Here is a 13,050-nt window from a genome sequence, read left to right on the forward strand (position 1 = left end):
CGTTGATCCTCCAATCAGAGCTAAGGATCGCGTTATGCTTTAGCCATTCACAAGCGGCGGAAATCGATAACGTCCAATAGGAGCAATTCTAGGCGTATCCGGACCCACTAAATGAGCGGTTTTGTCTGGTTTTAGTCCCAAATCAAGGCGGTCTCCATTCTTTCGCTTTGGTCGGTCCTGCAGGGAGGAAGCATTACAGCACCGGCGCCATGCACAAGTCTGAGGTGAGGTTACCGGGGGCGGCGAATGTTCCGGGGCTGGCTAGGCCGCGGCGGTCGGCGGTTTTGTCCCCTTCACTATGTGCGCCGCTGGTTCTGGGGGACGACGGTGCGGACGCTGCTTTTCAGACTTGCTTTTTATTGTTATATATTTTTTAGAGCTGCGTATACTACAGTGTATATGCGGTGCTCATTACTGAGCGCGGAGTGAGGGTCAGTGCCGGTGAGTCAGCAGCTTGTGGGACGGCTTTGTCTGCCGCCATCTTGTGCGGCCTAGTCGTCTCCTCCACGTGTGCTGCGGCCTAGTCCCCGCCGCGCCCCTGGCGGCCTACTGCGCCGTCGTCGTCCTGGCGGCCTGCGTACTCTCTGGGATTGTGTGATTACAATGGCTTTCTCTTTTTCAGTCACCTAAGGAGCCGGAGCAGCTCCGCAAGCTCTTCATCGGAGGCTTAAGCTTCGAGACCACAGACGACAGTCTCCGCAGTCACTTTGAACAATGGGGAACCCTAACAGACTGTGTGGTAAGTGATACCGGACTGAGGACACCAGAGACGCCATCAGTGCTTGTTCCAGGACACGGTGGCCATTTTTAGATGGTTTTTGAAGGGTTTGTCCACTGTGCCACTCGGACAACCTCTTCTGAATCCCTATGTTTCCTCCTAGTAAAATGGTAATTTATACTCCCCTGCAGTGTCGGCGCTGGCTCTCCTGGGGGCATGTGTGACATATTAATTGTTTTAGTTCCTACTTGAATGAATTTTTCAGGATTAAAAAATAGATGGCGCAGCCCTTGTACAGACCACTGACATCCGATCATGAGCATCTGCCAATCAGCTGTTTAAAGGGGCTGCGGGGCTCCTGCTCTTTAGACCTGTGTATTTTTTGCTGTATATTGTTTGTTACCACAGACATCCTTTTTTTTTTTTTTTTTTTTTTTTTTATGCAATCAACATGCATGTCTTTTAGGTAATGAGAGATCCAAACTCCAAGCGTTCTCGTGGCTTTGGCTTTGTCACATACATGTCGGCGGAGGAGGTTGATGCAGCTATGGATGCCAGGCCTCACAGGGTGGATGGTCGCGTAGTGGAACCTAAACGTGCTGTTTCCAGAGAGGTAATTGTGCCGCCTTGTATTTCAGAGGTGGAGATCGTGGTTTCTGCTGTTTGGTCTAATAAGATCATGTTTTCTAGGACTCTCAGCGGCCTGGAGCACATCTCACAGTAAAGAAGATCTTTGTTGGAGGTATAAAGCAGGACACAGAGGAACATCATTTAAGAGACTACTTTGAGGAGTATGGAAAGATTGAAATGGTGGAGATAATGACTGACCGGGCCAATGGCAAGAAAAGGGGATTTGCTTTTATCACATTCGAAGACCATGATTCAGTTGACAAGATTGTTAGTAAGTGCAGTCATTCACTTACTAGTCAAACTTTATATTGTTTTTTGTTCCATGCTTACCTGGTATTTTACATCTTGTAGTTCAGAAATATCACACAATCGATGATCACAACTATGAAGTAAGAAAGGCGCTGTCCAAGCAAGAAATGGCAGCAGCCTCTTCCAGCCAGAGAGGTGAGTTATCTGCCAGGTTTCTTTGCTGTAGTGGCATTGAGTACTGGAATATTGACCCATGTGCGCTAGGCATCTCCATATCCTGCATTATCTAATATGGTGCTTTTACCAGAACGGCTGGGTTTGGAGTAACTGCATAGTTACAGCTGACTTCTGGTGTTAGGGAAGGTGGCTCCATACAGCTATTTTTAAAAGTGTAGGAATTTTTGGGTTAAAATTGGTGAGAACTTGTGGCAGTAATATCTGAGGTCTGACACCATACCCACTTATTGAATCCTATGTCCATGCTGATCTAGCATTTGCTACCTATGTTTCTGGCCAAAATGCCACTGGAAGGGATTGTCTCTTCTGGCAGTCTGTCCGTGTGGCACATGTTAGTGATGGAAAGAGCAGACCATGTGGCTAGAGGTATCATGCAATAGGTCATCTGATTGAATCTTTGGAAATCAGTTGATGCCTGTTAAAACAAAATGTTCACTATATTCAGATATACTTGTACTTAGAGTAAGTTCATTTTGAGCGTAGAACTGCCCCTCCAGTCACTCACTCTCGCATATCCATAGTTTTGTCCAAGTGTGCCACTCACACCTACCAGAAATGTCAATCTTTCAGCTGAATGTGTGACGTTGTTAATCTACTATAATGTTTAATTAGGACGTGGCAGTGGTGGAAACTTTGGTGGACGTGGTGGCAACTTTGGTGGGAACGATAACTATGGAGGACGCGGAGGAAACTTTGGCGGCAGGGGTGGTAAGTACCCGGAGTGTGCTTCTGGTTTATTTGTAGAAATGTTATTGTTCCCACACACCCCACCTTAGAGAAAAGGAATCCAGCGGATTTCACTTAACCTTCACATGCTGCAGAGGGGGATCCTGTGGGAATGTACATAATTTTGTTGAGATTTAAAAAGTACATCTTTCTGTGTTTAGGCAGTTTTGGTGGACGTGGTGGATATGGAGGCGATGGCTACAATAATGGGTTTAGTAATGATGGTGGTTATGGCAACAGCCCACCTTATGGCGGCGGCAATCGAGGATATGGTGGAAGCCAAGGCTATGGAGGCGGCCAAGGTGGTGGATATGGAGGAAATAGCGGTGGCTATGATGGTTACAACAACGGAGGAGGAAGTGGCGGTGGTGGATTTGGTGGAGGCAATGGTAAGTAGGGGGGTACTGAAACTCTGTTAGATCTTTGTTATTGCTTCTGCGACTCTTGTACTTATTTTCATGTATTGTTTTAGGTAACTTTGGTGGCAACAGTGGAGGAGGAGGAGGTGGTGGTGGTTACAATGACTTTGGCAGCTACAATAACCAGTCCTCTTCCAATTTTGGACCCATGAAAGGAGGAGGCAACTTCAGTGGAAGGAATTCTGGACCTTATGGCGGCGGTGGTGGTGGTGGCGGCAGCGGTGAGTAATGAATATAAGGGTTTGTTTTTTACAGATCTGTGATGTAGAGTAGGTATAATACCTGAGACAACTTCTACTTCTGCATTTCCCTTTTATTATGTTTCTGATTGGCAGTAACTTGAATATTCTCACTTTATTTTTTTTCATGTTTTCCCAGGTGGCTACAGTGGCAACAGTGGTGGAAGTGGCAACTACGGTGGTGGCGGCAGACGGTTCTAACGGAGGTATGTTCAGAAGTCAATTTGTCAACTTGTTCTTACTACATCCAGAATAGGAAACTGCCGTTACATTTCAGATGTCAAAGTATGTGCAGATTAACATACTTGTCCCATATTGTTCAACAGGAAACAATGCTTAGCAGAGAGGAGAGCCAGGCAAGCGACAGGTTACTACACAAGTTGAAATCAGCCAAGCACAGTTGTGGCAGGGCATAGCTGCTACATGAAGAAATGTTAGCAAATCAGAATTACGTGTGAGGAAAACACAGGACTGGTCATGATTTACTTATGAAGACTTTGAGTTTGTGTCAAGCATTCCTAGGAGTGGGTTTTATTGTATAGGAGTTTTATATATAAATTTTTTTTTTTTAATTTATTTTTTTTTTCCCCTGTTCACAAACTGTACGCTGCATCATGACTTTAATAAATGTGTCCTTTTTTAAGAATTCTGTAGCAGTTTTTTATTTTTTTTTATTTAAGGATTGTAAAGTTTATGTTGGGGTTGACCAAGTATTGTCAACATGTCTACTTCTAGACAAACAGAAATCCAGATGAGTACTAGAGAATAAAAGTACTGCAGAAACCACGAGTGGTAGCATGCCTGTACCTGTTTGTTTGGGTGACCAAGGGCCTCAAGCTTGAAATATTAGTCCTATAATATTAATGGTCCTATAAGCTTTGAGGTCAGTAAATCAAGCTGACTGAGGCACTTGACATGTCACCATCAGGGTTCAGCTCTTCTGGACAGTGCATGTACATTAATGTTAAAATCCTCGAAAGACAAGCAGAGAAGGGAAGCTAGACCTGTTGTATCGTATACCAGGCGTGCTAGCATGGCACTGGAAGATGAAGACAGCTCAGGAACTGAAACAGAAAACACTGACCGGCACAAGAAATAGGTGTGAACAGGTGCTTACTAGGTTATGCTCAGGAACTGAGTCGCAACTGTCTGCAATAGCTAATGGGTGCAGTGATGGATAGCAAGAAAGATGGACTGTCTCCAGCTCAGACCAGTGCTGCTTCTTCTAAGCATAGCTGACATCCAGTAAGATAAGATCACGTGTGTTTACAACTAGCAAGATAAAGGGGATTCATCAGCACATCGGAAGGAAGGAGGCAGACGAGTACAGAGCCTTCATGTTAAGCCTAGCATGCAGTACCAGCCAGAAGGGACAGTTTTGTTACCTTGCTTGTAGGTAAGAACAGACCACCCCCCCACCTATAATTTATTTAGTTTTCAATGTTATATGGTAAAATTAATGGTGCTGGTCAACCTATAAATCACAATATCAGTCTTACAACTAAACCTGAAAAATCGCCCACTTAAAGGGTTAATCTGATGGGTTTTCTCTTGCTCCCAAAATGCATGCAGTCACTGCATTGCAAGCCTGGCTACTGGGAGGAAATTGCCTTTAATCCTTGTGACTGCCTCAGACTTTCAGTCAGAGGTGCAGCTCTGTACATAGTGGTTGGCTGTAACCTTGCACTGGCTGACAGATGCTCTGTACTGGTACACTGCTGAGCCGGCTGTCAGTCTGTGCCGGGGCATGGTTATAGCCACTGCTCGCTAGGTACTGAGCGGCGACTGAAATCCAGAAGCTGCCGGGAAGAATAAAGTTCATTTCCAGTAACTGGGCTTCCAGTCCAGGAGCTGCAGGGCTTTAGAATGATATTAACTTGCAGATTGATCCCACATCTGCTGGTTCATGGTGTTTTATGACATAATGGGCTTCTTTTAATGACTTGTGCATTCTTTTTTTCTTACTGTTTTGATCTGTAGTTAAATTTAATTCTATAAAAGCATTGCACATGAAGTAGGTTTTTTTTTTTTTTTTTTTACCCATTTACAACTTTAGTAAACTGCAGTGTACCTAAAATAAAAGGAACTAGAGGCTGTAACTATAAGCTACTCTGCATATAGTTTTTGCAACCTTACGCCCATTGATCTGGCCTGCTAATTTGAAAAATACTGAATGTTTTTAGAAAGTAGGAGACTGATGGAGTTGTGTGACTGATAGATGTCGCTGCCAGAGGGTCACAAAAAGGTCTATCATTAAGTGAAAAAAACACTTCCAACTGAGAGAATTTGGTTATGTTGGACATAAGGTTTAGAGGTGTGTGGTTTTTTTTTTTTTTTTTTTTTTTTTTTTAAAGCTTGGTCAACCCAAAAAAAAAATAAACTCTATTTTGTGGAGTCACTTGGGAGAATCTGATATAGGAGCCTTGAATTGTAACAGGATTCATACTAGTAGCTTAGATTGGCCACCATATTTGCTGTAGTGTTTGGTTCTCCCCACCCGGAAACACACTGAGAGCACGTCAATGTCTTTTCCAGTTGAACAATTTTAGGTTTTGACAGCTCTCACTTTGGGCAGCGTTATCGCTGGGTATTCTGCAAGTCCTGATTCTAAAAAGTCTGTACAGAGCAGTATGTCATAGAATGTGAAATGTACATTTTCCTGAGATTTAATTGTATGAACTCTCACAGGTGATCATTCCACACCTGAACGGGGCATGCACCTGATCTGATGGTGCTGGACCAGAGTCTTCATGGACTACAGAACATACGGTGAGATGGTGCTTAAAATGTGTTCTCCAGCCCCTGCTTCATTACAGCAGGGCCTAATGGAAAATTAGGCAATCGCTACTCTCCTTCCGCAGTTCCTGTTGTTGCATCACCACTGCAGCCATCAATATTCTATTGGAGCAAGGTGAAAGCCACCTGCGGCTGCAGTGGTCATGTGGCACAGCAATGTCTTGTGACCTGCCAGAAATAGTACAGTATTGCTGACCTCACTGAAGGTGGCACTGTGGGAGGGGAGTGTGAATTGTTTATAACTTCTAAAATGCCAGGTAAGCATGGAACCCACTCTGACCTGTGCAGCGGTTGTACAGCAGTAAGCAACTTCTAATAGTCCTGGTAACCTAATTGAATGTATAAGTTCCGTTTTCACATGCAAGCAGTGTGTTTCACATGCATCGGTATACCTGAACTAATTGCCCGATATAGACTTATGAGGTGGTTCGGTCTGGAGACCCAGTGGTCGGTCTGAACGGTTTCATGTACATAAACACTCATAAATTCACCCCAAAATAATGGTTTATACTCCTTTACTACTGCTTCCATCAGACTGTGTGCAGTGCTAGGACTCCTGCCGATTGTCAGATTGAAGCACGACTTTGCTATATTTATATTACGGATTCTGTGAACCCTGCTGCTCTATTCCAACACCTGGTTGTTGGGATGATCATCAATTGCTAACACGTGGTAGCTGTTGCCTATAAAAGGGGATAATCCTGTAGATTTATGGCTTCTACAGATGTTCATAAATGTTACAGCATCATTGTCGCTAGCAATTCAGAATTGAGGTTTGAAATCCAATCACTTTACCTTGTCTAAGTGATCCTAACACACTTGTATCTTTCTCCTGTGTAGTCAGCACTACTCTTCCTCCATTCATACAAGGAACTTCTGGAATATTCACATGTAAATCCCTGTTCTGTGGCTATATATCTTAAGACCTTTTCTTTTGTAATGTGAAGTCTAAATGTTTTACAACTTTCTCTGCAGGTGATGTGAACTCCCAAGACTACATGTTGTATATTTTGTATAATTTTCATGTTTTGTATATTTTGTTTAATAAAACTTTATTTTTGTATATATATTGCATTTGTCTTTATTAGTCATTGTCACAATCTGTAATAGGTAGCAATGTCCGGCATACAAGTGTTTTGCTTCTGAAAAGCACTTAAGGTTTCTGAAGGGAAGAAATATTGAGTAATCTAACGGAGTCCGATTTCATCAAGACTGGTGTTTTGTATACCAGTCGTGATTAGCCGTGCACTGCAGTAATATGTGACTAATTTGAGACTGGCACTAGATCTTTCACTGACCATGTGCCACTGCCAGAAATGTTGCTCCAATCATCAGGGACTGAAGTACATTTCTAGCGTAATGTACTCCACTTGGTATAAATTACACAGGTCTACAAAAATGTATATTTTTGTAATCTTCACAGTTGACCTTGTACTTTTCTGAATTTTTTTTTCTGATTTCAAAAATGTATAGTTTTTCTGTAGATATAGTTTCCACAGGGCAGCATCATTATAAGGAATAGGAAATATACTGGCAACATTAAATCAGTAATCTACATATCAGAAAAAAATGCTTGACCTTACAAAACAGTTTTTTTATTGAACCAAAATTTCACATGCAAAATAGAAACCAAAATATGAGCAAAAATTAAGTGCTTGGTTTCATATTTCATTGTGAAGCAACACTGCTTTCAAACTTCTTTGGGATGAGTCAATAAACAATCGCCAATCTGCAACAAAATACTCTTGATTCAGTTCTACAAAGAGGCCATTCACATTGTTACAGTACACCAGTGGGCCATCAACTCAAATTGTTACTGTTATTTCTGTAATTACATACTTTGACATCATCATGAAGAAAATTCTTCTGTTTCAACCTAGATGCAAGAAGTTCGGCTTCATCTTTTGACAATGACAGGTCTCTGAGATCATTTAATTCAGGTTAAGTAAAGCAGTCTTGCTGCTCCATCAGGTACATGCTCAGCATGACTTGAGGTCTCCATGCCTTCTCTAGTAGCCTCCACTCCATATTCTACTTAAATTTCATCCAATCCAGACAACGGTGGTACCTTGCCAGTTCCTGTATAATCATGTGGAACTGGCCTAATCGCAGATTCAAGTTCAGGGTAATTAATCTTACATTTGCTCTTTGTAAAAAAAAAAAAAAAAAAAAAAAAAAAAAAAAAAGAGCCCTTCAGTTTGACAAAACAAAAGTAGCAGTCATCACTATGATTTTCAGGTTCTCTCCAAATCATGGTAACAGCAAATGGCATAGCCACTTTCCTCATTTTCAACCAGTCACAAAGACCATTTGAACAACTAGAGCATATCACATGAGGGGCCCAGCTTTTGTCTTTATCACCAAGTAGACAGTTAAAGTACATCTGGTACTTCATTTTAACTCTAGAACTACCGCATGTTTCATAATACCTATAACTACCATTAGGGGTCATATTGACCCCCATTCAAAAGTACTGACTCTGGAGTAAAAACTTTTTTTTTTGCCAACAAATTAAAGAACATTTTTAACTTAGTAGGAACAGTGTTAAGATCAAGTACAGCAGTTTAAACGCATTTTCCTTTTACATGGTCATAGCATGCGGTGTCCAACAGTTAACACAAACCGTACCTTCTTCCACTTTCCCAGTGCATTTTCCACAAACTTGTTTGTTACAGCTTGCGCAAGTTTTAATTGTTTTGTTTTCGTTGCATCTTCCAACTCCACATTTTCGACGCTTATGGATTTCTTGTCCTTTTGTTTGTGGTTCAGACATTGCGGATGAAGGGCCACTTCTTGATTCCAAATTCTTGCGAAGGTCTAATGCCAGCTGAAGAATGAACTCCCGTCTGCTAATTTGACTCCCAGTTGCTGTTTTATAGAGTATTGTTGCGTTTATAGCTGCTAAATCAAGTACATTACAAAACACCTGAACAGGCCATCGGCGTCTTCCAGATTTTGTGGTGTACTTTCGAGCCATCTGGTCTACTGTGTCCACTCCAACCTTTGTTTTATTGTAAAATTTTACAGTTTCCGTTTCTTGTCTTTTCCAACTGCTACATCTGGGTGAAGACTACTGAGCAAAATGACATTCTTATTTGGTTTACCTTGGTAAACTGTAAGAGTGATGTCACCATTCTTCATCAGAGTAGTCTCATATGTATTTATTCGTAGGTTTTTTGCTAAAGATGGAATCTCTTTTCTTGCACGGTTCATCGTTCCCACAATGCTTGTTCTTGGCTTTCAGTGAATTGGCAAGTTTCAATGAAGTGAAAAAATTATCTGTAGTAACATTTCTTCCCTTGTTCAAAAATTGATCCATTAGTTTGAGAACAATGTGTTGTGCAAGAGACCGATCAGCCGGTCGTTGTTCATCTTTTCCCAAATATGGAAACCCGTTGCAGAGGTATCTGGATTCTACTTCAGCTACCAGCCAGAACTTTATTCCAAATTTGTCCGGCTTATTGGCTATATATTGGGTGAAAGGACATCTTGATTTAGTTGGAAAAAGCTGTTCATCAACTGTCAGGTTTTGTCCAGGTTTGTAACACAGTATACAATTTCTAATTAAGAGATTCCACACTTCAGAAAATAAAGCAAACTTGTCATTCTTCAATGTATCAGATTGGGTGGATTTGATGTCAAATCGTACAAATCGCATCAATTCTTCGAACCTACTTCTCGGCATAGTGTCTTGAAAGAAGCTAGGACCCCAAGTACTTGACCACAAGGTTTTTACAGAAAGACCATTTGCATTATATGCGCCCCTCGCATATAATACTGCAGTAAATGCATCAAGCTCGATTAGAGAAACTGTCCATTTATCATCTTCAAGTTTCTGACGAGCCTCCATTTCTGTACACTTTTTTTTATGTGGCGAAGTATAGGTTCATCAATTACTACCTCCATGCACTTGATACATTCCCATTGATGATCTCACGTTTGGCATAAGGGGTGGGTCCAGCTGTTTCTCGTAGAATGTTTTGTTGGGACAGTCGGCCAGTAGATGCAGAAGCAATTGGGACAACTTCCCACACAGTTCCATCGCGACAAGTCTCTTTATGACCCTCAGCAGGTGGAATGTCCACTGTACCTTTCTTTCTCCCTCCTTATCCAAAATATTGTGGTTGGGTCCCTCTTCCTCTACCTCTCCGCAATTGTGGTGTGGCCGTACATCTTGTTGACGTAGTAGGACGTCCATCATCCTCTCCAGAATCTTCGGTATCGTCAATTATATCACTGTTACTGCTTGAATCTGATTCTTCGGAAATATCATGAGGAAAATATTCTTCATCAGACTGAGTCTATTTGTTCCTGATTTTCTTCTTCTGACTCATTTTCAGATAAATTCTGAAGACAATTAAAAATTTCATCACTTGTTAGACCCCTCTGCTTACTCATGCTTCAAATATACGTCGCAAAAAGGGACTTGTAAGATCGCAGAAGTAATAAAACGACACTGTACAAACATGCAGAGTTGTAGCTTCAACTGTAATGTTTGCTACTGAAGTGCAGACAGAAATCGCTAGAAGAGATCAAACATGTTCAGACAAAACAAAATGCTGAATCATCCCTGATATGCAAAGACACAATTACACTGTACCACTAGGGAGAAGCACTGTGATTTTCTGTACTCTGTAATATTAGGTGACTTGCCTACTACTACTTTTATGTATGGGGTCAAATTGACCCCTTCAGTACTTATAGGTATGAATTGTAAAATCCGGGCCCCTGAAAAAATTACAATTCATTTTTGTGTCCTAAAATATACACTACCATGAATAAATAAGTCACAAAAACTCAGAACTCATTTATTAAAATTTTAGAAATTATAGGAAAAATAAATAGCAAAAGGGTCAAAATGACCCCTCTGGTAGTTCTAGTGTTAATATCATGAGTGATTGAACGTACTTTGCCTTTTGGTGTAAAAGAACCAGACACACAGCAGAATCTGTCCGGATGATTGATACAGTGTCGGGCATTTTTCTCCTTTAAATCAGATCAAACAGTAGAGTAAGTTCAGTTCAATGGTGGTGACAAACTCAAAAAAAAAAAAATGCGATGAGCCGATATGTACACATTTCCCCAGAGATACACAGGTGTGAGGTAAATGGGTCAGCCTATTCCTTCCAGATGAACACTTGCAGACAGGCAGTTTCTCAGTGTGATATTGTCTGCTTTCAGGTTCTCTCTGTGGAGACCCTCACTCAGTTACACCTCAGTGTAAGAGGCCGGTCTCCTGTCACAGTCTCACATACCAGTCCTTGCTGCCATCACCACCCTTTTCTAACTGACTCAAATCTTACCACCTCATAACAGTTAGCTCCTCCCCATAACGTGACTTTCCGAGAAGCAGTCATTGGCTGACTGCACTGTCAATACTCCTTCCCATAAAACTCACTAAAAACTTTACTGATGTTGTCCCTGTAAGAAAATTCACAATTAAGTACGACAAGCAAAGAAATTGGAATAACAGAAAAACCACATACATTGAAAATGTAGAAATAACGTAATAACAAAAATGCTTCTATATCAGAAACTTTGTGATAGAGCAAAACTAAGCATATTTTTGGAATCGGCACATCAAACTCCATAAAACTGACCTATTACCTTTGCTGATGATTTTTTTTGTGTTGACCAGTGTTATCATAAATTAGTTGGGTGCTCGCTCACACTCTGTTGTACCCCAACTCTGACCTCTTTACTAAAAGTTGGAGCTGGCGCGGAAAGGTAAACTCCCAAGTCACAAAATTGTTGGAACTTTGCGTTTTGCAAACAACTTGAAATATTTCCTATTTCTTAATTTGACAAAAATGGCTTGCAGAATCGAGCCCTATAAGCATGATAAAATCTGCTAAGTTTCAGTCTACGTAAGCTTCTGAGAAAATTGTCATTTGGTAATTGTAATGCTAATGCTTGCACCTTTTGAGGTAGTCTATTTTGGATTTTGACGTGTGTTTAGGATCATTAAATGTAGAAGCAATCCTATTTTCAACTTCAGTTTTTTTACAGATGGTGTTATGTTTGCATTAATAATTTGTTGAAATTTCATTGAATCCATTTTTCCCTCTACCCATGAAACGTTCCCTGTGCCACTGGCTGCATCACAACCCCAAAGCATGATTGATCCACCCTCATGCTTAATGGTAGGCGAGATGTTCTTTTCCTGAAATTCTGTGTCCTTTTTTCCTCCACACATACCTTTGATCATTGTGGCTAAAGAGTTCCATTTTAACTTCCTCGGTCCACAAGACTTGTTTCCAAAGTGCATCAGGCTTGTTTAGATGTTTTGCATACTTCTGATGCTGAATTTTATGGTGAGGACACAAGAGGTTTCTTTCTGATGACTCTTTCATGAAGGCTATATTTGTTCAGGCGTCTCTGAACAGTAGAACAATGTATCACAACTCCAGAGTCTGCTAATTCTCTCTGAAGGTCTTTTACAGTTAAGCGGGGGTTCTGATTTGCCTCTTTAGCAATCCTACGAGTAGCTCTCACTGAAATTTTGCTTGGTTTTCCAGACCTCATCTTGACTTCCAAGTATTCATGGTAACTGTAATTTCTTAATTACATTTCGCACAGAGGAAAGGGCAACTTGAAAATGCTTTGCAATCTTCTTATAGCCTTCTGCTTTGTGGGCCTCCACTATTTTCAGAGTGCTATTCAGCTGCTTAGTTGAACCCATGGTTGCTATTTTTTGGCACAAGGTTAGAGGAGGTTGGGTTTTTATAAAGCTGGGAAATTTGCATCACCTGGCCTTTCCTAATGATGATTGTGAACAAGCCATAACCCTTGAAACCTTGGTCAAAGTTATCTGAGCTCACACATCCCCAGGGGTGCTCAAGCTTTTGCATCGGCCCATTTTCCTTTTTGCAATTTTTAAAATGTGAAAAAATGATATATGAATCTCATCATTTTTTCATGTCTCATATTTTTTTACATTTTAAAAATTACAAAAAGGAAAATAGGCAGATGCAAAAGTTTGGGCACCCTATATTGATTTTTTTTTTTGTCTAAAATACAAAGGAAATGTATCATC

General features: G+C 41.0%; 1 protein-coding gene across 3 annotated transcripts; it reads left to right on the plus strand.

Annotated features, from left to right (window-relative positions):
* Positions 1-67: 67 nt before the first annotated feature.
* LOC141198637 (heterogeneous nuclear ribonucleoprotein A1-like) lies at positions 68-7,077 on the plus strand. 3 transcript variants are annotated; one of them, XR_012270510.1, is made up of 11 exons: positions 68-224; positions 623-739; positions 1,185-1,331; positions 1,409-1,619; positions 1,700-1,792; positions 2,447-2,542; positions 2,722-2,949; positions 3,033-3,200; positions 3,358-3,424; positions 3,545-5,987; positions 6,990-7,077. XR_012270510.1 is itself a non-coding variant. In XM_073663077.1 (10 exons), the coding sequence occupies exons 1-9, from the start codon at positions 210-212 to the stop codon at positions 3,417-3,419; spliced, it is 1,137 nt and encodes a 378-aa protein (XP_073519178.1). In that variant the 5' UTR covers positions 68-209; the 3' UTR covers positions 3,420-3,424; positions 3,545-7,077. The 3 variants fall into 3 exon arrangements, 2 of the variants coding, with proteins under 2 accessions (XP_073519178.1, XP_073519179.1); XM_073663077.1 differs by having other exon boundaries at positions 3,545-7,077; XM_073663078.1 differs by lacking the exon at positions 3,033-3,200 and having other exon boundaries at positions 2,722-2,886; positions 3,545-7,077.
* The last annotated feature ends 5,973 nt before the right edge of the window (positions 7,078-13,050 follow it).

The sequence above is a fragment of the Phyllobates terribilis genome, unplaced genomic scaffold (assembly GCF_046119375.1).
Source record: "Phyllobates terribilis strain yellow unplaced genomic scaffold, ASM4611937v1 Scaffold_2__4_contigs__length_985480577, whole genome shotgun sequence".
In the NCBI taxonomy this organism is placed as follows: domain Eukaryota; kingdom Metazoa; phylum Chordata; class Amphibia; order Anura; family Dendrobatidae; genus Phyllobates; species Phyllobates terribilis.

Excerpts from the sequence above, each read along its gene's own strand:
- LOC141198637 (XM_073663077.1), top strand. Across the intron at positions 740-1,184 it reads GAACCCTAACAGACTGTGTG|GTAATGAGAGATCCAAACTC; the intron begins GTAAGTGATACC and ends CATGTCTTTTAG. Across the intron at positions 1,332-1,408 it reads AACGTGCTGTTTCCAGAGAG|GACTCTCAGCGGCCTGGAGC; the intron begins GTAATTGTGCCG and ends CATGTTTTCTAG.